This window comes from Phragmites australis, chromosome 3 (assembly GCF_958298935.1).
Source record: "Phragmites australis chromosome 3, lpPhrAust1.1, whole genome shotgun sequence".
NCBI lineage: Eukaryota > Viridiplantae > Streptophyta > Magnoliopsida > Poales > Poaceae > Phragmites > Phragmites australis.
Genome location: NC_084923.1, coordinates 6575251 through 6600909, shown reverse-complemented (window position 1 = coordinate 6600909; position 25659 = coordinate 6575251). Strand labels below are relative to the sequence as shown.

The following is a 25659-nucleotide window of genomic DNA, read 5'->3' as shown; positions in this document are numbered from 1 at the left end:
AACGACTTCGTACTAGGTCCCATTAGTCAGTGTCTTGCCCGCTGACTAAAACTAGGGGCAGGCTTTTTTTTCGAAATTGGTACTCACCTGTATTAAACAATAACGAAAAAAGTACATGGACGGTGTAAATACAGATACATAAAATGAAGGATACAAAGGAGAGAGCTGTCCCAGCCAACTTACAAAGAGAACCCTAGAAAGAGAATAAATTATAGATAAACCCTTGAGGACCTTGGTACTTGCCGAAGCCGTCTGGCATTGTCGGACTTCCTCGTTACCGACGCACATGACGGAGAAGAAATAAGATGTCAGGCAGTAAACCGAGACCAAAAGAAACACCATCGCACATAAGGCTTTAAGTGAGCCACAATAGTGTCCCGCCACTGAAGACAAGAACGAAAAACCTATGAACTTCCATCGGCCGGGGATACACCCCGTGCTTATCATTTGGCCATGGATCTGATCGCACCGTCCGAAAACGACAATTGAAGAAGACTAGATCCACTAGCTGCACCACCGCACTTCCTGCAGACACTCCACATATAACACACCACGCTGTCATTGCCACTGCCTCTAACCGAAGCATCAGACAGCACAAAACTCCTAAACAACCTACGAAATCAACAAACTCCACATCACAAACCCGTCGCCGGCACCGCAATGAGCGCTGCCGAGGCGAGGAAGGGGCCGGATAGACTTATTCTCCGATAGCGACGCCGCCACCACCTCATCATCGCCGCCAGAAAACCTAACCCTGGGGTGACATTCGCATCAATGAAGCCCCCAAGTACACTAACCTAGACAAACCTAGACATATACCCTTGTCTTCGAGCGCCGATCCATTCGTTCCCCACTCGCTCTGGTGCCGGCGGGATCACTGGAGGAGGGAGGACGATCGAATCGACACCAAAAGCCAAAGTCGCCTTTCTATCTGACTTTTTTTCCTATAGCATAGAAAGACGGTATGTGTTCTGTTTTAATCGCTGTTGGAGTGTACTAGGTGCAGGTTGATGGTGCTGCTTGAACTGAAAACTACAGGCGATGCTAGCATCAACGTGATGTAAAAGGATAGACTCTAGATCTGATTTGCAGCGTGTTGTTACTTCTACTATGTATGGCTGGTGGGTCTAGAATTCATAAATAAAATCTATAATTAGTTATTCTTAGGCTAGCATGTGGGTTCAATCAGTTATTTAGTTGGTTACATAGTATAAACAAATTAATTAGTTAGGTAAAAATTATTTATTTATATTTAATTAACCGATTCCTCGCGTAAGAGGCCGCTGCAATTAGAGAGAGGCAGCACGAACTAATCCCGAGAGGAATATAACATGCACACATAAATATATTCAGTGATCAAAATGCGTATCCATGTTGTATAAAGTTATATCTCTAATTTTATCTAAATATGTGCTAAGACACATCCGAGTGATGTGTAGATATGCGTATAGTGTTTGTGTAAATATGTACATCCGACTTATAGATAAATAAAAGTGGAAGGTGGCAGCTGCCAGCTGATGTGCAATCTTAGGAGTTTCCTAGGCACAACAGCGAAGACGCATGGCGCGTTGGGGAGGCTCAGTCTGACGTCACTGATTAGCGCAGCCACAGGGATCGAGTGATGGGTGAATCATATATTAAAGAGAGAATTGTATACCCAATAAGTTAGTCCTAGTTGCAAATACCACTTATAAATTGGACACTTGTATTTAACATCACACATCTCGTCTTCCGTCAAAGACCCACCAGGGATGTAATGGAGTTATACACAAATGGTTGCACACGAAGCATTGCAGATACGATACTTCCTCTAGAAGCAATAGAACTACCACTACTATATTATACAGTCGGAAATTTTGAACAAAGGGCAGCAGTGCCCGGGGCTTCAGTATTGTCTAAGTTCATAAAGCGTGATTCACCTGAGGCCAGCAATAATATACATGTAAAAAAAACTATCATGGAACCAAGCCAATCGGTTGCCTTTTCTTTTATCGGCTATCGGCTGCCATTTACTATACTGTTGTAGGTTGTTTCAACAAACTGCTGTGGACACTGGGTAGCACCGTATCTGTATGGTATATCATATGGCCAATGCAATGATAAATTAAGCTACCAATACTATCCAAAAGTGACTGTGTTGAATTCCTTCCATGATTCCTGCAGATATAAGAGAAAATGTCAGGTGTTTTTGTTGAAACGTAAGATATCAACGTCGTCAAACATCAACTAGAAATGCACAATTAAACTACTGGAGCGTTGCAAAACGAAATCAACTAGAAATGTGATATCCACCATTCAACTCCCAAGTCAATCAGAAATGTACGTGTGATAAATCCAGTGTACCTGTAGAATGTCAAAAACCTTCTCTGCTATATACTTCTGATGCATGGCAGCTCCTCGTTGCTGCAACTTATCTGGATGAAGGCATAATAATGCTTTCTGGTAAGCTTTCTTGACTTCTGCTCCTTCGATTATATCAACAAGAGGAATTGGTTTCCATCCACTCTCAGGCCACAGCACCTAAAGAAGCACAAGATTTTTTTTTTTTTTAAAAGTAGTGGGGATATTATTTATAGCATACTTCAAAGAGATTAAAATAAAAGGAAAACCTTTCATCTAACATCTTACAGGAGACATACAGCAAGAATAAAAATTCTGACACTGTTTTTTTCTTCTGGATATGCAAAAATAAGACTGATCTCATTCACCATTAAAGAAGAAGGAAGAGAAGAACATAAATAAAACTGGGGTTAGGGCAAAAGATGGGATAAAAACATTATCATATCATATTTACATTGTTATATCCTATTGGGAATTGAGAGTTAGCAAGAGTATACACTACGGCATTACATATGATTAATATTCCTGCACTTACATATTGCAGTGTAGAAAGCAATGACCTAATATTTCCTTCTTTTCCCCTTGACCATTCACGGATTTTGGATTCAGATATCTACATTCAGGAAAGGAAAAAATTGGAAAAGCAGAATGTAACTGTGAAACAAGTCACCAATTCGTCCTCCATGTAGTACCTTTATTTGCTCTTTTTCCTGATCATTATAAAGTTCCGGATCTTCAGAGAAATGCTCAACCTGGTTTGTGAAATATAATTTGTTAGGCAAAGAAGCCATAACAAGAGAAAAATTTTATATAACAGGGAAATAGGTTAAATTATGCATCTGACAAAGAGCAACCTTCACTTACATCTTTTAGTATCTAGTTTAAAAGTTTGAACGATACTGTCTGTAGTTACCTACTTACCTTCTAAGCTATGAACTAACACTAAGTTAGCTGAGGTTTCAAAATCAGATATATAGACACATGCTGATTTTTTACTACATGTATGACTGTAGGTTTGTATTTGTCAATCTTTGCCACATTGTCCTTAAGTCATTTTGCTTAATACAGCAGTAAACGGCATTCACAGGGTGCACATTTGGACTCTCGGAGGCACATTTGTGGATACAAGGTGTTGGGAACCGTGTTTCCCCAAAATAAGGAGATAGCCACGTATCAGGGATGCAATGACTAAATCTCAGAATGCGCACAATGTATCGGCGTGCAGCAACTAAATGCCAAATGCTGCTATGATGAATATAAAAACACCAGTTTTTACTCACGTAGGACTAGCAACAGAATGTCAAAAACATCCAAGCTTTGGGGGTATGGTTACGATTTGGCAAATTTTTGCGGACACTCCCATTTGTGGTATTAGCAGTAATATACTGAAATTTTTTATATTTGTTGTAGGAGACTGTCGAAAAGTGTGAAATTTGTTGTAGGACATAGCGGGTATTAAAATAAGGTTTTTGCGCAGATGAGGAGAGAGAAACGGGATGGAATATCAATTTCACCCTTGCGCCTGCATGTCATATCTATCTTATTCCTCATACTCCTCTTTGTCTTCTCCTTTCCGGGAGGCACAACTCATGTTCACCGGTGATGAAAAGGGATAAAATTGACAAATTGACAACGCAAAAAGTGGGCTTCGACTATTTGCCACCTAAAATTTTGGCTTCGATAAATTGCCACTAAAAAATGTGTTATCATTGATTCCTTGCCATTTTAAACTATTTAATTGGTTTTAATTTTCATTTATCCATTCAGGACATGTCAAATGACTATTGTACCTATTGTACCCTTATTATTAGAAATTGAATTTGTATTTAGTGGTCCACTGACTAAGTTGTGAGTGCGTCTGGTGCGCATCGTGGCTTGGCCAGCGGCGTGGTGACCGCATCCTTGGCATAGCATAGCGTGGTCAGCATGAACTCTCGCGTGAGTTAGTTGCCGTGCATATAGGCACGCCCTTCTTCTTAGGATCTTGAATCCGTTGTACATCGTACTGCATCAGCAGTTATATAAAGAACACGATCCAGATGTGATCATTGCGTTTGGCAAATCACACTCTCTCTCTTTCTTAGTTTTTCATGGTCATCAGAGCCACGATTCAACTCTGATCGCCCGCTGCCATGGCCGGATCTCCAAACTCTACCACCACCAACTCACCCTCCACCAATGCTCAATCCAGCCTATTGCCCACACCATCATTCAGCCACATGATCAGTGTGAAGCTTACCCAGGAGAACCACCTACTGTGGAAAACACAGGTTCTCCCGTATCTGAGGAGCCAAGGCCTTCTCGGGTATGTTGATGGATCCATTGAGCGTCCCAATCAAACCACCACTCTCCCTGTCGACGAGAACGCCGGCAGCGCTTGCCGGATCGCCGTCAACCCCGAGTACATCACCTGGTATCATCAAGACCAGTTGGTTCTGAGCTTCATCCTCTCCTCTGTCACCGAGGAGGTGCTTGGGCTTATGGTTGGTGTGACGACGGCGCGAGATGCATGGCGCACCTTGGAGAACCACTTCGGGTTGAGCTCGCATGCACGCATGATGCAGATCCGCATGCAGCTTGCTACGATCCAAAAGGGCGACTCCAACATCGCCACGTACTTTCGCAAGGTGAAGAATCTCGCCGACGTCCTCGCCGCCATCAGCAAGCCGCTGACAGACGAAGAACTTATCTCGTACATGTTGCGCAGCCTCGGCTCCGACTACGACCTGTTGGTGACCAGCATCACCACGCGCACCGACACCTACAGCATCAACGACATCTACGCACACATGCTCAGCTACGAGATGCGCCAAGAACACAACAACACGGTCATCCAGGTATCATCATCTGCTAACAGTGCAAGCAGGAACTAGGGCCGTGGCGGCGGTCATGGTGGCCGGAACGGCCGAGGCCGAGGAGATCGTGGACGTTCCCCAAGTGGCCGCAATGGTCGCCAAGGTCAGGGAGGACAGTCCAGTGGAGGACAGTCCAGTCGCGGAGGACGCAGTGACGTCGTGTGCCAAGTCTGCTCCAAGATTGGGCATGATGCCCTTCGTTGCTGGTATCGCTTCGACCACAGCTACCAAGCCGACGACAACAACAAAGTCGCAGCCGCCGTCACCAATAGCTACGCCGTCGACCCCAACTGGTACGTCGACACGGGCGCAACAGATCACATCACAAGTGATCTTGAGCAGCTAACAACAAGAGGACGCTACACTGGAGGAGATCAAATTCAGGTTGCATCAGGTGCAGGTTTGTCTATCTCTCATGTTGGGAATTCCTTTATTGCTGGATTACATCAACCACTTTACTTAAACCATGTTCTGCATGCCCCTAAAATCAATAGACACTTGATCTCCGTCCGAAAGCTAGCCATTGATAATAAAGCCTTTGTTGAATTTCATCCACATTCCTTCTTTGTTAAGGATCAAGCAACGAAGGCCATTCTGCTCAGAGGAAAGTGTAAGGATGGCCTTTACATGCTTCCCAATAAAAGGCCCAGCCAGGCTCTTTTCCCGGCCAAGATGACTCAACAACAGTGGCATCGACGCTTGGGACACCGAGCCATGCCAATTGTCTCTCGGATTCTGCAGAACAATAAAATTGATGTTGCTCATGATACTTCCTCTTCCTTTGTCTGTAATGCTTGTCAGCAAGGGAAAGCACATCAACTTCCTTTTGATTCTTCTTTACATGTAACCAATGCTCCTCTACAAATAATCCACACTGATGTTTGGGTACCAGCTCTCCCATCAGTGAACAATTCGAAATATTATGTCTCCTTTGTTGATGATTATAGTAGATTTGTTTGGATCTATTTCCTGAAATGCAAATCCGAGGTTGAGTCTGTCTTTCTTCAGTTTCAGAAGCATGTAGAAACTCTTCTTAATTCTAAAATTTGTATGGTTCAGTCAGATTGGGGCGGAGAGTACAATAGACTGCACCATTATTTCAATCGTACAGGGATTAGCCACCGCATCTCACACCAGCAGAACGGCACAACAGAGAGAAAACATCGGCACGTTGTAGAAACAGGCTTAACTCTTCTCTCAATCCAATATGCCTCTTAGATTCTGGGATGAGGCTTTTCAGACAGCCTGCTATCTAATCAATAGAATGCCTAGTAAAACAATTAATCATGATACTCCTCTTCATCGGTTGCTTGGTTCTGAGCCTGATTACACCCTGCTACGTGTCTTTGGTTGTGCCTGTTGGCCCAACCTACGAGCGTACAACACAAAGAAACTCAGCTTCAGAACAAAGCAATGCGTGTTCTTAGGCTATAGTGCTGCTCACAAAGGCTACAAGTGCTTTGATAGGTCTACTGGTCGTGTGTACATTTCTCGTGATGTGGTGTTTGACGAAAACATTTTTCCCTTTGCAAGTGAGCCTACCACAGAAACCCAACAACCAAAGACCACACATCATCCCACCATCTTGCCAGTTTCAGCAAAACCTGTGCAGTACCAAGAGCATGAGCTCATTCAATTCCCTGATGTTGTGTGTGGTCCAACAGTGAATAATTCTCTCATGAGTGGTAGCATATCTGATCCTAATGCTAACGTTGATGTCTCTGGTACTAGTGCTTCTCAAACAGGTACAACTGCTGGCAGTGAAGAAAATTCAGAAAGTTCAGAACATGCAGTAATTAGTTCAGACATAGAACCAGTGGCACGCCAACTGAACCTTGACAAAGAAAATGGCGAATCTGGTGAGGCACAACCTTCTGAGCATGTCTAGCATCCCATGAGAACCAGGCTCCGCAACAACATAGTGCAGCCCAAAGAATTCAGAGATGGAACTGTGCGTTATTCAGAGAACACATGCAGCTTCAATAACACAGTAACTGTAGGCTGTCCGACAAAAGCATTGTTTGCAGTCTCTGAGCCTACTGACTTCCAAGAAGCATTGAAGCAACCCAAGTGGAAGGAAGCCATGGATACTGAATATTCAGCCTTGATAAAAAAATGATACTTGGGATTTGGTGCCACATAAGAAAGGAATAAATTTGATTGATAGCCGATGGGTGTTTAAAGTAAAGAGGAAATCTGATGGCTCGGTTGATAGGTTCAAGGCACGTCTTGTGGCCAAAGGATTTAAACAGCGTTATGGTGTGGACTATCTTGACACCTTTTGCCCTGTTGTCAAACCTACAACTGTTCGGATCATTTTGTCACTTGCAGTCATCAAAGGTTGGACAATGCACCAAATCGATATTCAAAATGCATTTCTCCACGGAGTGCTTGAAGAAGAGGTCTACATGAAGCAGCCACCTGGTTTTGAGGATTCAAACCATCCACACAACTATATATGTCGACTGAAGAAAGCACTATATGGACTGAAGCAAGCTCCACGAGCTTGGCATTCTCGACTGACAGGAAAACTGCAACAGCTGGGTTTCAATTCATCTAAAGCTGATGCCTCACTGTTTGTATTCAATGAAGGAGGGGTGACTATTTATATGCTGATATATGTTGATGATATCATAATTGTTAGCTCTACACCTTCAGCTACCAGTAAGTTGATTCAACAACTCAGTAGTGAGTTTGCAGTAAAGGACCTCGGTCCACTTGAGTATTTCTTGGGAATAGAAGTTAAGCCAGAGAAGGATGGAATTCTGCTGTCACAGAGAGGTTATGCTTTGGACCTTTTAAAAAGAGCAAATATGGAGAAATGCAAGCCAATTTCAACTCCAATGGCATCCGGTGAGAAGTTAGTTAAGGACCAAGGTGTGACTCTAAAAGACAAGGAACAATTTCAGTATAGAAGCATTGTTGGAGGCTTACAGTGCTTGACTATCACTCGACCCGACCTATCTTTTGCAGTCAATCGAGTATGTCAATACATTCAGTCTCCTACTGATATCCATTGGGTTGCAGTAAAAAGAGTGCTTAGGTTCATCAAGGGAACACTTGATCGTGAACTGAAGCTGCTGAAATCTACAACAACTACAGTCAGCGCGTTTTCAGACGCAGACTGGGCTGGGTGCCCAGACGATCGACACTCGACTAGTGGCTTTGCAGTCTTTCTTGGGTCGAACCTTGTGTCTTGGAGTTCTAGGAAGCAACCTACAGTGTCAAGATCAAGCACCGAAGCTGAATACAAGGCGATTGCAAATGTCACAGCTGAGATGATATGGATACAGTCTCTACTGAAGGAGCTTGGTATTTTTCAGCACAAGCCACCATTGCTCTGGTGTGACAACCTTAGAGCAACGTATCTCACTGTTAACCCGGTCTTTCATGCTCGCACAAAGCACATCGAAGTAGACTTCCATTTTGTCCGAAAGCAAGTGGGACGCAAGGCTCTGGAAGTGAGGTTCATCTCATCTAAAGACCAACTTGCTGACATATTTACCAAGCCACTGTCAAGATCACCGTTTGGCACAATCTGTCACAATCTCAACCTGAGAGAACCATGTTGCGATTGAGGGGGCGTGTTAGAAATTGAATTTGTATTTAGTGGTCCACTGACTAAGTCGTGAGTGCGTCTGGTGCGCATCGTGGCTTGGCCAGCGGCGTGGTGACCGCATCCTTGGCATAGCATGGCGTGGTCAGCATGAACTCTCGCGTGAGTTAGTTGTCGTGCATATAGGCACGCCCTTCTTCTTAGGATCTTGAATCCGTTGTACATCGTACTGCATCAACAGTTATATAAAGAACACGATCCAGATGTGATCATTGCATTTGGCAAATCACTCTCTCTCTCTTTCTTAGTTTTTCACTTATCTCATATGTGTCCACCGATTCGCCAGGAGACTGACTGACCAAGACTAACCAGGAGAGGGCGAGGGAGGACGGGGAGCCAGAGCGCGAGGGAGGGACGAGCAAGCCTCGGAGCTTCAAGCTAGCAGGAGTTGAGGCCATCGGTAATCTGTGGATTCCACTGCTCCATAATGCTTCTGGGATCTTCATTGGATCAGGCACGAAATGCTCCCTCCTCGACTTTATATCATGGTCCATCACGGTCACATGGTTGGCCTTGTCCACGATCTCCATGGCGGCCTGGGCCCTGATCACACTATACCTCCCCTACAAATGACATGTTCGATGAAATGCCCCAAAGGCAACAACTTTTGAGTCAATGATGGAACCAGAAGGAGAAGGTTGGATGCACGAATCTTGCCACATTGTTGCCCTCGAATCCCTGCTTGACGGACTTGAACAGGAAAGTTGGGCGTGAAAGTGCATCTAGGCCCCCCTAAGTGGGTTTTGGCTTAATGATGACAAAACGATTAAGGAACTAACATGCTTTTCTAAGTTATGAACAGGTTTAAGCATTAGTTGTAAAGATAAGTGACGTTTGACGCCCGTCGAAATAAATGGAGAATCAACGAAGAGTACTCAATAGGATTTAAATTCTTTTATTTTTGAAATTGAGTCTAGGATAGCCGCTTTATTAAGAGGGTTGCATTTGATTGCTTGGTTAGTGTCTCAATGCTCAAGATATCCCTTAGAACCAACTAGTTGAGAGACACAATCACTCACGGACACCGAGTTCATTCTGAAAAAATCCATTGAGTCCGGATACTCCGGTGTTCACTGGATACTCCGGTACTAAGTATTTAGCCCGGAGTCTCCGAGGTAGACTCCGGCAGAGAGTCTCGGTTACGGTTTATTTTTATTTGGAAAAAGGCCGGAGTCTCCGGTGTTCACCGGATACTCCGGTAATTTAAGGGTTAACAGACCGGAGTCTCCGAGGGAGACTCCGCCAGAGAGTCTCGGTTAAGTGTTTATTTTAATTAAAAGGGGATCGGAGTCTCCGGTGTTCACCGGATACTCCGGTAAATGTTTTAGAGTTAACCGGAGTCTCCGAGGGAGACTCCGGCAGAGACTCTCGGTTAGTGTTTAATCTTTTTGATAAAAGAAAAGAGAGACCGGAGTCTCCGGTGTACACCAGATACTCCGGTACCTGGAGAGGCCGGAAGGTCCGGCTAGTCTCCAGACTTAACGTTTTTGGAAGGACTGTCAGGACCGGAGACTCCGGTGTTCACCGGAGACTCCGGTGTTCACCGGAGACTCCGGTAATTTAACAGAACTGTAACGGCTAGTTCTGACACGTTCTGTGACCATTCGACGCCGTTTTTGGATTTAGGGCCGGATACTCCGGTGTACGCTCCGGTCAGTTCTGACAAAACAGTAACGGCTAGTTTTTGAGAGAGAGTTATAAATGCCCCCACACCCCATAGCATTTAGAGTTTGCTGTTGCTGGTAAATTTTAGACCTCTTGAGCACTTTAAGAGCATTCAAAGACCCTCCAACCACCTCTAGTGCAAAGTTTGCAAATTTTTAGAGAGTTTGTGTTTGGAGAGAGTTCAAGCCACTTGAGCATTGAGTTCTTCATCGAGCATTCGCTGCAATCATTTCTCTTGAAGCTTTGTGCTTCTAGACGGAAAGACGTCGCCCGTAGAGCACCCAAAACTTGTAGAGTGCCACGGGAAGTTTGTAAACATCTTCGAATTGAGTAAGAATATCTAGCTTGATCTTGGTGGTCGCTAGAAGAAGATAGGGTTGGAAAAAGACCCAGCTCTTTGTGAGCTCCTCAACGGAGACGTAGACACTTCTTACTCCGGGATAATCTCTCGTGTTCGTATTTGTGCCATTTGCTTTATTGTGTGAATTTTGTGATTTGTCATATAAATTACTTTAGTGATCATCTTGCTAGTGTTAAGTGTTATTCTAGCTCTGTGATATCTAGTAGACCTAGATTAAACCTTAGATTCTAGCTATTAGCTTTAATTCGTAGTTGTTCTAAATTTCCTGTATAGACCGGAGACTCCGGCCTATACCGGATACTCCGGACCATACCGGAGTATCCGACCTTCACCGGAGTATCCGGCAGATTTAATCCGCTGTTTTAGTTTTAATTTTTCAGAAAAGCCTATTCACCCCCCCCCCTCTAGGCACTTTCAGGGCGCCTGGCAATCATCCTCCTTGATGAGGCACTGGTACGCGAGCACCCGGCATTAGGTGATCAGAGAAGATGCATCTCTTGAGTGGCAGCAGGGCACCCCTCCGCCGCCACCTTCTTGAACTTGCACTCCCATCCTCCCTCACCCCCTCATGGTGAGTCTCAGTCTAGGAGGATCTTGTCTGGGAGACGAGCGCGAGCCGACCGGTCTCTGGTGAATCGGTGGTCAAATGTGAGATAAGGGGTACAATAATCATTTGACATGGCTTGAATGGATAAATGAAAATCAAAACCAATTATTTTGGGTAAAATGGTGAAGAATAAAAAATAACATAGTTTTTAGTGGCAAATAGTTGAAGCCCACCTTTTACGATGTCAATTTGTCAATTTTCTATTGGAAAAGACGATCTCCCTGAATGCCACGCGCGTTGCGTGATGGATGGTGGATCCCCACGCTTGCCTCCAACAAGGCAGCCACAGGGTCAGCGCCCGACGCGAGATGTGGAGGCGGAGCAGCACCAAGGTGAGTCCGAGCCGAGTCTCCTTCCACCTCCTCCTCGACCCTTCCATCCATCGCATTCCAATCCTAGATGAGCCAAACCAAAGCAAATTTCTCAATTCCTAGGACAAGGCACGAGCATCGTGCCTCCAATTATCCATCACACTCAACTAGGCAAGGCAACATATGAGAAATGCCCTCCAAAAATCCATCGTCCACAGAGATCTCCACCTCCATCGTCCACCCAACGACCTCCATCAAATCTAAGGAAGAAATGCATGGAGTGCGAGGTGGATGAGATCCAGTTCCTGGGTCCCTACCATTGTCCAACCACCTTCGCGTGCCTCCACGCGTCACCGGTCGAGGCGAGCCCACCCACAGGATCGTTGAAGCACGTGCGTCCCTCTGCACAACCTCCAGAGGAGCCGGAGGCGACAGGGGTTGCCCAGCTCAGGCTGAGTGAGAAGGAAGGGGAAGAAGAAAGACAGAAAGAAAGAAAGAGGTGAAGGCTGACGCGTGGGTCCCACAAATTAACATGGGTATTGAGGGCATTCTGAGTTATTTCTCTTTCCTAATTAGCAAAATATTACAGTGTACAACAGGAAAGATGAACATTTACAATGTCCTGTAGCTAAAACCACAAAATAGGAGTGTCCCAGGGCAAAATTTGCCGTAGGATTTGCATGCCATTTTGTGCTAGAAATGGATGACTAAAATAGCTGGTTATTCAGAATTAAATCAGGCCAGTTCCTTGTTGTCACGGATCATGGCCTCATGGGCTTTCCCCCAACCCCAAATCCTTAACACACCGTCCCATTCAGTAAAGTGTTGGTTAGTAATTGGTTGGAGACACGTATGAGTCAGTAAGTCACCTAGCGGCATCCAATCCAATGCTGAATTTCAACATTTAAGACCCTGTAGGACATTCGACGGGAAAAGTTTCTAGTTGGTGAATTAGTTGAAAAATAATTTGGTTGATTGATAGACCAATATTCACAAATGCATCTGCTGATTGCTGCTATCTACTAGAATAATCAATCTCAATAATATAGAGACTTGCAGTTTGCACGTACCACACATCCATCAAGATCTTCAACATGTCTTTCCCCATGATCTATTGTGTTGTCAACTTTGTCTTTTGTATCACCAAGGATTGACTCTGAAAAAAAGAAGAAATAATTTATCTGTGATTTGTTCTCGGGAAAGAGCACGAGTTTTGTAATAACAAACGACAAAAAATCATCGGAAACATGTGCTTGGAAATTAATTTCTGGATTACTTACGTCCCATCTACAAACACACGGTTCTGTATATCAACTGTAGCTAATAGCCTATGCAGCAAGGTCCCCAAATTTTTACAGTAAATGCCATAATATTGAGAAAAGACTGTTGCGATCTTTCTTTCGTAGCAGGAATATTCAAGAAAAAACAATATAATGATTATGTTGATTTTAAAGTTTCTTCTAGAAAGCGAGGCAAACATTTCAATTCGTTCACACGCACACTTAACACAACCCCTCCCTCCCTACCTCCCTCCCTGTCAGGACTTACCATTAGAAACAGCTTCATTAGTTCCTGAAATTGTATCCATTTTTGTTTCCACTTTACTATTTGCCGTCATGACTGGTTTGTCCATACTCTCTTGCACTTCACTCATCTGAAACAATCCAGAGATCAATCTAGTGTGTGTATCTGTCTAATGCCAAACTGTATTTTGTTGAAGATAGCAGTCAAACAACCAAAGGCTTATAATTCATAAATTAATATTCAGATATCCAGGTAATAGATAATCTGGATTTTACATACCAGATAAGGTGCAGCTATAAATGCATTCTGATTGTTCATTTGGGCTGTTTTCACATCCTCATTGGCCTCCAAACTGGATATGCTAAACTTATCTTGCAGTTCACTTTTGCTTCCATTTTTCCCAATGGATGTCTGGTCCTGCGTTTCCGATGCTCTTTTGCGCTTTGGTGAACCCTCAGGACTAAATATTTTCATGAAATCCTTCACCTTTCCCCTTACTCTGCTACCACGACTTTTCTCTCCTGAAGGTGGTCGAGAACTTTTAGCGCTCGGGCTACCTGATGAAACATCATTCTTCGTATAATCGGTGCTATGTTTCATTCCTGCAGAGAAATCACATCAGCTGGAATCCATCTATGCATGGAAGAAAAGGGAAAAACCCACGACTTAGAAATTTTGAACAATAACAGTTTAATTTATTCCTTTACAAAAGGCATGCCCTTAGCTATCACAGGAGTTACATAAGCTTAATGCACTTTCTACTCCAGCTTAATAATGGAAATCTACTCTAAAATGCAAACGGGCAATAGGTTCAGGAGTTAGATAAGCAGAACACACATTGCACTCTAGCTTAATAATGGAAATCTAATTACTCCACTCTTTGTAACCATGCAAATGGACTAAATATGACTAGAGCAGATAGGTTCAGTGTTTTTATCTGCTATGTCAGTAATGAAATGTATGCAGAATTCTGAATAAAAGACCACCTGCTTCCTCGACATTATCACCTTGCATATAGTCATCAAAGAATAAAGGAATAGCTCCTTCCTTGGTTGCTGAGTTTGTACTATGTTTTCCAGATTTGGAATCCTCATAGTCTGTCTGACTCTTTGATGCTCCAGTGGCAGTTGACATGCTGTCTTCCTCATCAATTAGGTCAAAACCTTGCACAACCACTTGAGGGAAGCTTCTCAGTCCAATAATATCTCCAGCATTTCCTTGCGCGGTAGCTGGCAACACTAACAAGGCTCCTTTGCCCGCCCACTTATAGAATGAAAAATGGAAATTGTTATTGGCCGTGATATTTTCCAAGGTAACAGGAGTTCCTTCACATTCACTGTCCATCGAGCTGACATAATTGGAGGTGTTTTTCTTTTCTCCACTTTGAGAACGAAACCTAGATAGGAATGTATAGCGATGCCATGAAAAGGGATCCTTCCTGGAATCTTGTTGGGGTGCCCCTTGGGCTAGATAATTGTTCATTTGTGAATTTGGTGAAGTTGGAATGCTGTAAGCATGTGATGTCCCATCATCATTTCTGTTGGATGTTTGCCGAGAGGGAGAAGTAGGCATCGAACTGTTTGTGCCTCTGTTGATCATGGAGAAGCTGCAAGAAGCAGGTATGGGTAGAGTCAAAACAAAGTGAACATAACATTATTCAAATTTGAAATGTTAGAATTTGATATGTTGTTCTGCATATTCCGAAGTGGAACTAAAGATGTGGTTTACAAAAGAATAAAAAGGATGTGGTAAGCTAATAGTGATGCACTCGTCGTCTTGTGTTCAATTTTTATGTATCGACAAGTGTCATGACCTTAGTTGACAAGTGGGGCCAGGCCAACGGAGGGAGCCTACAAAAGAAGCAAACAGAGAAAGACAAGGGCATCGATGAAAATACAGAACAAAACCGAACCGAACCGAACGGGCTTCCTCTTCCTCAGCACCTTCTTCTGCCTTCGGTTCCTCCCTCCTCCTAGCTCTCTCGTCCCCACTCTCTCTCTCTCTCTCTCTCTCTCTCTCTCTCTCTCTCTCCCTCTCTCTCTCCCCAGTTTAGCTTGCTTCTTCCCTTCTGAACTCCCTCTCTTCTCCAATTTGTACTTTAGATAGCATATTCCACTTGAGTTGATTGTTGAACACCGAATTGGATTGATTTGGTGTATTTTGTGAATTGGGTTTGATTGCTTGATTCAGTTAAGGTCCGTGACAATTGGTATCAGAGCCTACTACCACCTTCCGCCGTCGCTCGTCACTGATTGAGTTCGCCACCATGACTTGGGAGGAAGAGTGGACTGCTATGTCTGACGAGAGGAAGGCGAAGCTCCGGCAGCAGCTCGCACAATTGGTGGAAAGCATGGCCGAGGAACGTGTCAAGAGAGCCAAACACATCGAGGAGATGAGGGCAATGATGGACGGCATGATGGTGACGATGGACGACATGGTGCAGCAATTTCAGGCTTCAACCTCTTCATCCTCGACAGCATCCCGTCCTGCGATGCCATCGACAATAGCGTTGTCGCTGACATCTCCCACACCAGCTCGAAGAGGTGACGGCGTTCACATGTACCAGGCCGTTCACTTCCTCGATGATGTCGCTCCAAGCTTCGTTGGCATCTGCAGGCATGCGTGCCATGACGTCGACGCCGACGTTGACCGTCACCTCCACCCCGAACCCTGGTGCAGCATCGTCCTCAACACCCACCATTCTTGTGCCCGTCGTTGCGCCCAAGTCCACCTTGGCATCGGAGTTCACCTCTGCGTCGACAAACATCACGATGCCCGTTGCGGCGTTTCCCTCGACGTCGGCGTCCACCATTGCGCCAACATCGGCCACCACCACCGCTCCCGCGTCGTCAGTGACCCTGGCGCCAACGACCTCTCATGTTGCCTCTACGGATTGCGTTGTGGTCGCTATTGATCCAAGGACAGATGGGACTCTTGCTGCCAACCTGCGTGCAAGGTGTTCAATGAAATGCCTTGTCAGCAAGTCAACGCACTTGGGTGTTCCAGCCATGGCTCCGACCATTGCCACGCCTGCATCAACACTCGACATCGTCGTCGACAATCTTGCTCTGGTGGTTGCTGTTGTACCAGTGACAGTGAATATCGATGTTGGTGTGCCACAACCGCCGCTGCTGTGGATCTCGCTGTGTCTGCGCCAAATAAGCGCGTCAACCTCACCGCTACTACCTCCGTAGAGCAGGGGAGTGGTCACGGAGCTGCCCTCACCACTCAAGCCATCACCATCAACCTCCCCATGGTGAAGCTCATTTGGTGCTCGGTGCCATTTCATGACCGTGTGCTCAGTCTATTGACATCCGTGGACATTACCATGATTGTATCAACGTCACTCTTCACCAACCTCAACCTCGACATGCCTGTGGACGAGAGGTACTAATGTTGCCCGCCTGACATCCCTATTCATGCATTTAGACCACCATCATAGCCTCTATGGTCAGTTGCAATCGCATCCTGCAAGGATTCGGTGCTCTTGGGCTCTCCACCTGTGCCATGGCGCCCTCCGAATCCATTGCATTCTAGCTGGAAGCCACCCAGGAACAACAGTTGCACACTAATCTTTGACCAGGGCATCGTGTTCCTACTAGAGGACACAGCCGGCGCCTTGTGTTTGCAGGGGTGCTTAGGTTTCTATCACAACGTTATATTGCCTGTGACACATAGCAATGTATTGTGCTTCAGCTTGGCCAGCACTATCCTTGTTGCTTTTCCATGCCTGACAAGTGGTTGTAAGGTATGCGGCATTTTTTCAGCCAAGGGCAGGTCAGTGTTGTGGTGGTCATTTGGGCTGCTATCTATGCGAGTGGATTCAGCTGGTAGTGCGTGTAGTCTAAGGCCTCCACCATGGCCAATTTTCATCAACAATCGAGTTGAGGGGTTGTTGCAAAAACATTGGCTACTATCTGCCTATATAGTGATTGTCGAGGTGTGTGACATGGATCCATTACCACTGGTTGAGCTGAAGCCTTGACCAAATTGCCATAGCATTGAAGCTAATTGAGTTGGCTTCGTGGCCACCACCCCAACAGGTAACCATATTCCAGTTTTCTGTGGGTTGGTTGTTGTTCAAATCGCAGATTACATGGGGCACTAGAAAAGAAATTGAAATGTTGTCCTGTGGTGAACACTATATACATGCTCTTGGTTACATTTTCACCATTATGTCACACATCTCTTACTAGTCTCAACTTGGTCGCATTTGAGCCTTCCCGGCGTATCCACGTCAGCATGTTGGTTGGCTACCGTCCGATTCATTCCCGAAGAGATTAGAGCCATTCGATCTAGCCTATCCGCCCTGAAAAGCCCCGAGAGTTCCAGCGCTCGCTTCGCTTCCCGTCCACCCGCTTCGCGATATCCTTGCCACCAATGCTTGCGCTCTGCACCGCGCGCCCTCACCGCCATCACGATCTGTCCCTCTTGATTCCCAACCCCCCACCTCCGTCTCCGCCACCGCCGCAGGCACCTCCGCCCCGCCCTTCACAGAAGATCATTGGCGACTTGCTGCTCCGTCGACCCGTGCGATCCCCGCCGCGACCTCGTGCCTAGTCCGTTGGGAAACAGTCTTTCTGCGCCACCGACCGGCTAGCCGCTCGACCGAGGAGCCGCATCAAGATATCCCCTCTTCCTCGGCAATCTCTCTCTCTCTCTCTCTCTCTCTCTCTCTCTCTCTCTCTCTCTCTGCCGTCATCGTCCGGTGATCGGAGCTCCACGCGCCGGATCTGAAGCCGGGCTAGCGCCGCCGCCGTCACGTCTCCTCCTCCGCCCGACCGTGCTCCATCACGGCGCTGGCCCATCCCACGCTCGAGGTCTGCAACCCGGCTCCGCCGCCCCCGCCGCCCGCTGGAGCTGTCCTGGCCGCTGCCACCAGGCGGCTCCTCCGCACCTCCGCCATTGCCGGGCCCCTCCACATCCTAGACGCCGGAGCCGTCCCTCTCGGCCACCGGCGCCGGGCCCTGCCGCCTTGGACCCGACTGCCGCACGAGCTCCTCCCCGCGTTCTCCACCTCCTCTGCGCGAGGTCTCCTGCGCGTCCCTCCGTTGAGGATAGCGGCGGCAAGAGCACCAGCGACGTGTCCCGAGCGCCGGTCCGTTAGAGACGGCGGACCCTCCTCCCCCTAGAGCAACCCTGCGGACGCGGGGTTCTTCGGTGAGAACAGGGGCGGGCATCATGCAAGGAACCTCTGTCGGAGCAGAATGACGGGCTGCAAGCCGAGCTACTCCACCTCCCCATGATCTGACGCCCAACGCGCAGCCGTGATAGGCATGCCTCATCCTTCCCGATGAGCTTGTTGGGCCGCGGCTGCGGGTTCAGACTTCCTCCCAAACCTCTCTGCATTCTACGACGACGGCGGCGGCGCCGCCGCCGCCGGTAGGTACCTCATGGAGGATGAGGAGGAGGACGCGGAGGGGTGGTGGGCCCCTCCACCGCCATGGCCTATTTGCACGCGGCGCATCGACGAAGAGATGACAGCACGACGGGCTCGGACTGCGAAGAGGCATCGGGGACGCAGCGGGTCTGCGTAGTTTTAGCCACAATGCTCGGCAGTCCGGTTTGAGGAAGCGCAGCTTTGATTCGCGGCAAGCCACCCGTGCTCGCTGGTGGAAGCGTCCAAAGCGGGGCGACGCGGTGCTGCTCGGCTAAGACTGATGCAGGGGCGGTGGTGCACGACCGGGCCAGGCAGAGTTGTTGGTGCTATGCCTAAGATCATCTCCAACCATATTCACTTCATTTCGTTCTCTTCTCCGTTTTCACTCCCTTTATTTTCTCTCATCTCCAACAGCTTCCCTTCGAGAGGAATCGTGAAGAGAATGATCTTGGGAATCCCTTCGTGACAAAAACCGTGAAGGAAAACCGTTGGAGCGCTGAAGGGAACGAAAATCCCGTCGTAAAGGGATTCTGGATCCTGAAGGGAAACCGTTGGAGATGGTCTAACGGCGGAGGCGTGAGGGAGCTGGGAAGGGTGAACTGTGGCTGTCAATGGGTAGGGAGCTGGCGGAGTGAGCAGCAGATTAAGAGAGAGAACTAAGTGAGATAAAGGAGAACAGAGCTCGGCACGTGTCCCTGGCAAAGGCAGAGCTTGGGGCGTGTCCAAGAAAGGGAAAGAATGGTCGCTGATGTTGGGGCCAGCAGGAACAGGAAAAGAATGGAGCTGTCTCTACATTTTGTACGGTCTCCCTCGTATCTTCTCTCTCAAATTCGGATGAGCTAAGCTGTTCCAAAACTTGTGAAACATGGCCAAGATGTAGATTTGACTCTAATGAATCCATTTTGAGAAGTTACACTTGAATTGGAATAATGGATTTGAATTAAAAATTTCCAAAGTTGGCTGTTTTTTATATTTCCATAAATTTTTTGAGCATCAATTTCATTCCTAAAAGTTTGGAGAAAATTCACTTATATTCAAGACACTTGAAATAGTATATAGAATTCCTTGATGTTGCCGATTTAAAATTAAAAGTCAAATATAATATTAGTTTTTCAATGATTGTTCCATTTTTTATATATAGTTTGCCATTTACAGAGCTGGTCGTATTGTCATTTTCTTATTATCTTTACCTCATATCACTTGAATTCAAATGAATTCGGAGTACGCCAAAAAAGTGACCAGTTTATATATCATACTACATCTCCACACACTGACCATTAATTCCTAATCAGCCAACCTATGCAGTAACACTTAGCTATGAAGACTTGATAATATTGAGTTGACAAGGAATGCATCTACTGATCCATCTAGCTTTATATTGAGTGTAATAAAATTTATCTAACAAAATCATGCATCCATCATTACTTATTCATACATTGGAGAAAGTGTGCGTTATATTGCAGTGTTAGCTAAACAAATAAAGACAGTGAAGTTCTAAAAACAGGCCAAATGAAGTAAGAGTAACAGTCAAGCGCACAGTATTAGTTTACAAGAGGCTGTAGTTTTTGGTCTTTTTAAGGAAAAGGCTATTCTCCGCAAGAACCGATTTGGATGTGTCTCTGATTTTCAACGGACCAAGGATCACTAAAAGTACAATACAGTCATGTTTGGCAAGCGGGATATTCTTGGTTCCTTGCTCCTATGGCTAAAACTCAGTTTTGCTCTTCTAATCATTGGTGTCTTCAGGGCTCAAAATTGATTTTGTGCAGACTGATGCTTGAGCTGAACCTTACTTATGTTTCTTTTGTTCAAATAACATAGGCAGAATGATGTAGAGATTATCTAATATAGGCAGCTGACTGTATCATCTCGACACTGTTGATGAAGCTACTTTGCCTCAAGTACGACTTTGAGAGGTGGGATCAGGACTACTTCGCTTAGCCTCATCACCGTCTCAACAGTAAGCATGTTCGAGCTCCTTTCCTAATTTACAGGCCAATGAATCTGGAGGGAAATGTTCAGTTCGTTCATTCTTAGTTTTGAGTTCAGAACAACAAACTAAGGCATGCCTACTGGTTACATAGGGTCCATGTGCAAATCTACGTAGTAGCTAATGCATAGGTTGCAACTGTGTTTGGGGATAATGTAAAAGTGTAGTTTCTGACAAGAAATTGTTCCGTTGATGTCTAAATAAAATTGACATAAGTGCATGGAAGATGCAATGGTCTAGAACTGCTAGGAGGGCAGGTCAATGAATCTGGACAGAAATTTTGCTTAAGTTAATCCCTTGTTTTGCTCTCAGAATGGCCAGCAGGTCAACATTTAAGACAGTAAGGTTGCATGGTAACAGTGTTGATATGCGCAGTCCACTCTAGATTCGATTTATTCATCACCAGTCCTTACTGTCAGTAGTGCAACTAAGCACAAATTCTGACAGGATTCAACAAGAACATGCAGTGTCTGACAAGAAACTGAAAATGTAGGCGTCCGTGGTATAACAATACATCACTATAGTAGTTATATGCATGATTCACTTCACTGTTATTGTTAAGTTTTTGGAAGCCATGGAAGTAGGATTCCATCTCTTCATAGCAAATAATAAACTGATTTCACATTTCTCATATGGTTTATTCCTTAATTTTCGTTCTAAGAACCCCCCAAATAGATTTCAGCGTTTCGGAAAACTATGACGATAGAGAAGACTCGACACATAACAAAATGTTAACTTCTGTACTGACATACCTTTACTTTTTGTTCTTATGTAACTCACTGATTGCATTATTGCTTCCATTCCTCATTTACCTGATATATCTGTGCAATGCTGGTAGCATTACATTCAGTCTATGCCAATTTTGAAAAGTTCCTGTGCCACTTGATATTATCTGCTTGGTCTGATTAATGATGTTTAGGCCATTTTCAGATCGTTCAATTAAACTTGCTAATCACCTTTGGTCTGTAAGCTTCCTGAAATACTCCTGCACATCTTGTCTTCACTTTGTCTACTCTTCTCTCTGAATGAAGTTACAGGACAGAGTAATACGGTTGCATATTTCTCCTAAGTTACGATGGTTAAGTCAGCTCACATATTAATTAAATTTCCATTATAAACTAAGTTACGACGGCTGCATCTCTCTCTGTGTGTGACTCTCAAATTGTGCAGGCAGGTGTGGGGTAGTGGTGTAGAAATATGGTCTTATATGTATCTAGCAATTTATCTTCCACTGTACTGTACTATTAAGTATCTAACAACTTATGCAGTTTATCTATCCGGTACTTAAGCTATTATTATGTGTAAGGTATGTGTGGCAGTGCTTTGAACCTGATATGCTGTGTAATATCACTGTCCTCCTTTCAAAAAGGATGTGCGCTCCCTTGCCATTGTGTCATTTGTATATTAAGCTTTTACATATCTATTTATATGACGGGTCAAAATCCGTGCCAACGGCACGCTTCTTTTCTAGTTGTCAGTCTATCTGCTGAGAAGTACTTGCAAATTCCTGCTGAGCTACAACAGAGATACCAAATCAGGGAACATGGAAGGGAAATACATGCACTTCACAGTTATGATATCACTTGGTTTTCTCATGAAACGGAAATGGAGAAATCACAGCAGCAGGGTTATGAATTGGGTGGAGAGAATTGGTTGGAAGTAGCAAATGCAAGGACAGAAGTGGTAAGGCAAGTTGAACATCTTCCTGTCAGAATCATTTCTTTCAACTCATGGGAAAACAATCTGCAAGATGGAGAAGAGCTGGCTGAGAAGGAACATATTGGCTACACCCTTGGCAATTGCTTGGTGTGGAACTTCATGCAGGAGAAGAACAGCCACCACAAGTGTTTTTACCAGTACCAGGAGGGGCTCGGGAGCTGCTACTGCTGCAAGGTGATCCCCAAGGACGGGTCCATCATTGTCAGTCGTTCCATGCACGACAAGTATGCCATCAGCGATTTCTCAGAGGCGCTGCTGGTGATGGTCATACCCAAGAAGAATGATCAGGTTCCCCTCTCTGATTTGGTGACCACACGGGTATTTGGTGACCACCCGGGTGGAAGTTCAAGAGTCTGAAGTCTGAACAATTCCCGATGCATTGGCTCACTGTTATTCAATGGCGCAAGATGGTAGCAGCTGTCCAACAGGAGTTCTATGTGCTTTGGGATCCCGGAGGTTTGCAGTGGAATCGGCTTGGGAACAAGCCGAGTTTCAAGGGGGCGGGGGGGGGGGGATGTCACGACCTTAGCTGTCAAGCTGACAAGTAGGGCCAGGCCAACGGAGGGAGCCTGCAAAAGAAGCAAACAGAGAGAGACAAGGGCATCGATGAAAATACAGAACAGAACCGAACCGAACCGAACGGGCTTCCTCTTCCTCGGCACCTTCTTCTACCTCCGGCTCCTCCCTCCTCCTGGCTCTCTCTTCCCCGGACTCTCTCTCTCTCTCTCTCTCTCTCTGTACCCGGTTTAGCTTGCTTTTCCCTTCTGAACTCCCTCTCGTCTCCCATTTGTACTTCAGATAGGATATTCCACTTGAACGTTGAACACCGAATTGGATTGATTTGGTGTGCTTTGTGAGTTGGGTTTGATTGCTTGATTCGGTTGAGGTCCGTGACAACGAGCAAACAATCTCCACTTAGTAGAGAACTATCCAGTCAGTACTGATTTGATTCGGGACACAGGTATGTAAACGTAAGCAAGCAATTTCATAATCACAATACCAACATTTTCTGGCATGCTAGTACGATTGTTCATATCACTTCGCTGAAAAATTCGCTTCGTTCTAAGCTAAATATAGTACCTCGATCGCGGGCGGGTTGTGGAGCCAGGCGACGCCGGCCCGCCGAACACGTCCCCCCAATGCCCGCCGCCGCTACCCCGCCTGGGCGATCCTGCCTCGCTCCCGGGGAATATGTCCTTGTAGAACTCCTCCCCGAGCTGCCTCCTCCGGTCGGAGCTCCCTCGGTCCCCGAACACGGGCGTCTCGGCTTCCCCGCTCCGCGCCCTCGGCGCAGACCCGAACGACGAACTGTCCAGCGAGCCGCGCAGCGAACGGTGCTCGTTCCCCGACGAGCGGCGGGGCGGGCCGCCGAATACGTCGGCGAAGTCGAGGTCCGACCTCCGCGGCGCCGGCGCACCCGCCATGCTGGCTCGCCGTGCACACGCGCTCGCGGCGGCCGTGAGTGGTCGAGCAGGTGGTGGTCGCGGTGACACTGGAGCGAGAGCGGCGTGGGCGGGGCGCGGGTTTGTGGCGGGGAGCGGCACTGGGGATTTCGCATGGCTAGCGTTTTTGCAGCGGCTCGCTCGGCCCCCATCGGCTGCCCGGATTTGCTTGTCCGTTGCGCCAGTCGCTTATTACCCCACATCTACTTTGATTGCGAAAGAACGGGATTAGCTTCTTCGCAAAAAAAAAAAAAAAGAACGGGGTTAGCTCGGGAGCTTTTTATTTTGGTTTTTAATTTATGCAATCATAAAATCATGGTTTTTAAATATGCTCCTATAGTTTCGGTATTTTAAAAATATCATTATAAATCTTATGAATTTAGATATGTGCCATTAAATCTCCTGGAATCAGTTTCATACCATTATGAATCTATTAAAATGAGATTACGTCATTATAAATCTTTTAAAATTGAATCCATACCATTATGAAATATGTCTGAAGACTAAGGTGATAGCATATATCCAATTTTATTATATTTGTAATGACATCTTTATAAATAACAGGACTATAGTGGTATATTTAAAAACTTTTTTATATTTTAAAAATTATAAAAATAGATATTAGTTTGAAAAAATTAGAAAATTAGATTAGAAAATAAAAATAGATATCTATTTTTACAATTTTTATTTTCAAAATAAAGAAAATCCTAGCTACGCCGCGCAGGTGTCTACAAGGTCCATTTGGAAGAAGGCTCAATCAATGGGAGCCTAGTTCTATAATTCCTGCAACGCATGACTAGTTGGGCCGAATCCACTAAAAAGACGGCCCATAGAACGAAACCCTAGTTTTCCCTCTATATACAGACACCCCAGCAGCAGACTCGGCCGCCTCCGTTTCTTCCCCGCGGCGCCCTCTGTTCTTCCCCAGTGTGATGTTGTTCAATATTTTTCTCCTTTTCTTCTCCGATTTTGGTTGTCTAATGTTTTGCTGGTCGATCTTTCTCTGTGAAGAGAGTCCAAGCAGACGGGCGGTCTGAATCTGATGCCGTGTTGATTCGTCTGCAGTTTCATGCCTTCCTTTGGTTTGGCATCCGAGAGAAATCAGAAAAGCTACGTTTTCCATCTGCCTGATTTCTTCTTCCTTTGTCTCGCCGGTCTGTCTTTATCTATTAATTGGTGCTGTGATGAAGATGCTTAACTATTTCTATGTCTGGACATCTGAGATCAATGTCTGTGATTGGTTTACGCATCAATCTGAGCCTTGAACAGTGTCTTTTTTTCATCTTTTCGTTGCATGTTATCTTTGCGCCTTGCTTGCCTCCTCCTTGGATGTGGTTTGGTCTTCGATCGGACCCGAAATCTGAGGGGACAAAGCGGGTGCATATAGCGAAATGGTTAACTTACCAACCCTTTGCAGCGTTTGCATTGCTCTGGAGTCAAATGGTTTAATCGAAATTCCTTGGTTCGAATCTGTCTGATTCAGCTTTGCTCATTAGTTGGTTTGGAATTGTTGAATCTTGCGCTCCTTTATGCCGGCATGTGATGTACAAATCTATATCCTACACGCTCAATGGAATTACTTCCATGTGTGGACTAACAATCTCCGCTTATTATCTGATGCCATTTATCAGCTTCAAAAAACACTTACCAGTTCTTTTTTAAAACAAGGACGGCGCTTGCAGTTTTCTTTATTTATTTCTGCATGCTGTGTTGTGCAGTTATTTTGTAAAAATTAAACAATGGGCATATATAGTTGAAGTGCTGGTGTCAAACACTCTGAAATTTGGCAATTTAGTTACAAATCATAGTCTGAATAAAAGCCGTCACGGTAGAGACTTTAGCCCAGGGG

The 25659-nt window shown here is 45.6% G+C and overlaps 1 protein-coding gene and 1 non-coding gene across 6 annotated transcripts; one reads left to right on the top strand and one right to left on the bottom strand.

Annotated features, from left to right (window-relative positions):
- Positions 1–1635: 1635 nt before the first annotated feature.
- Positions 1636–23955, bottom strand: LOC133911824 (J domain-containing protein required for chloroplast accumulation response 1-like). 5 transcript variants are annotated; one of them, XM_062354247.1, is made up of 9 exons: positions 23449–23950; positions 14266–14885; positions 13559–13881; positions 13304–13409; positions 12826–12911; positions 3033–3092; positions 2876–2953; positions 2344–2520; positions 1636–2157 (listed from the first exon to the last, which is right to left on the bottom strand). In XM_062354247.1, the coding sequence occupies exons 1-9, from the start codon at positions 23790–23792 to the stop codon at positions 2119–2121; spliced, it is 1833 nt and encodes a 610-aa protein (XP_062210231.1). In that variant the 5' UTR covers positions 23793–23950; the 3' UTR covers positions 1636–2118. The 5 variants fall into 5 exon arrangements, with proteins under 5 accessions (XP_062210231.1, XP_062210232.1, XP_062210233.1 ...); XM_062354248.1 differs by having other exon boundaries at positions 14287–14885; XM_062354249.1 differs by lacking the exon at positions 2876–2953 and having other exon boundaries at positions 23449–23952.
- Positions 23956–25341: 1386 nt separating this feature from the next.
- LOC133913889 (small nucleolar RNA R16) lies at positions 25342–25435 on the top strand. The gene has a single exon (XR_009909126.1). It is a non-coding gene; the product is annotated as a small nucleolar RNA R16 (small nucleolar RNA).
- Positions 25436–25659: the final 224 nt, after the last annotated feature.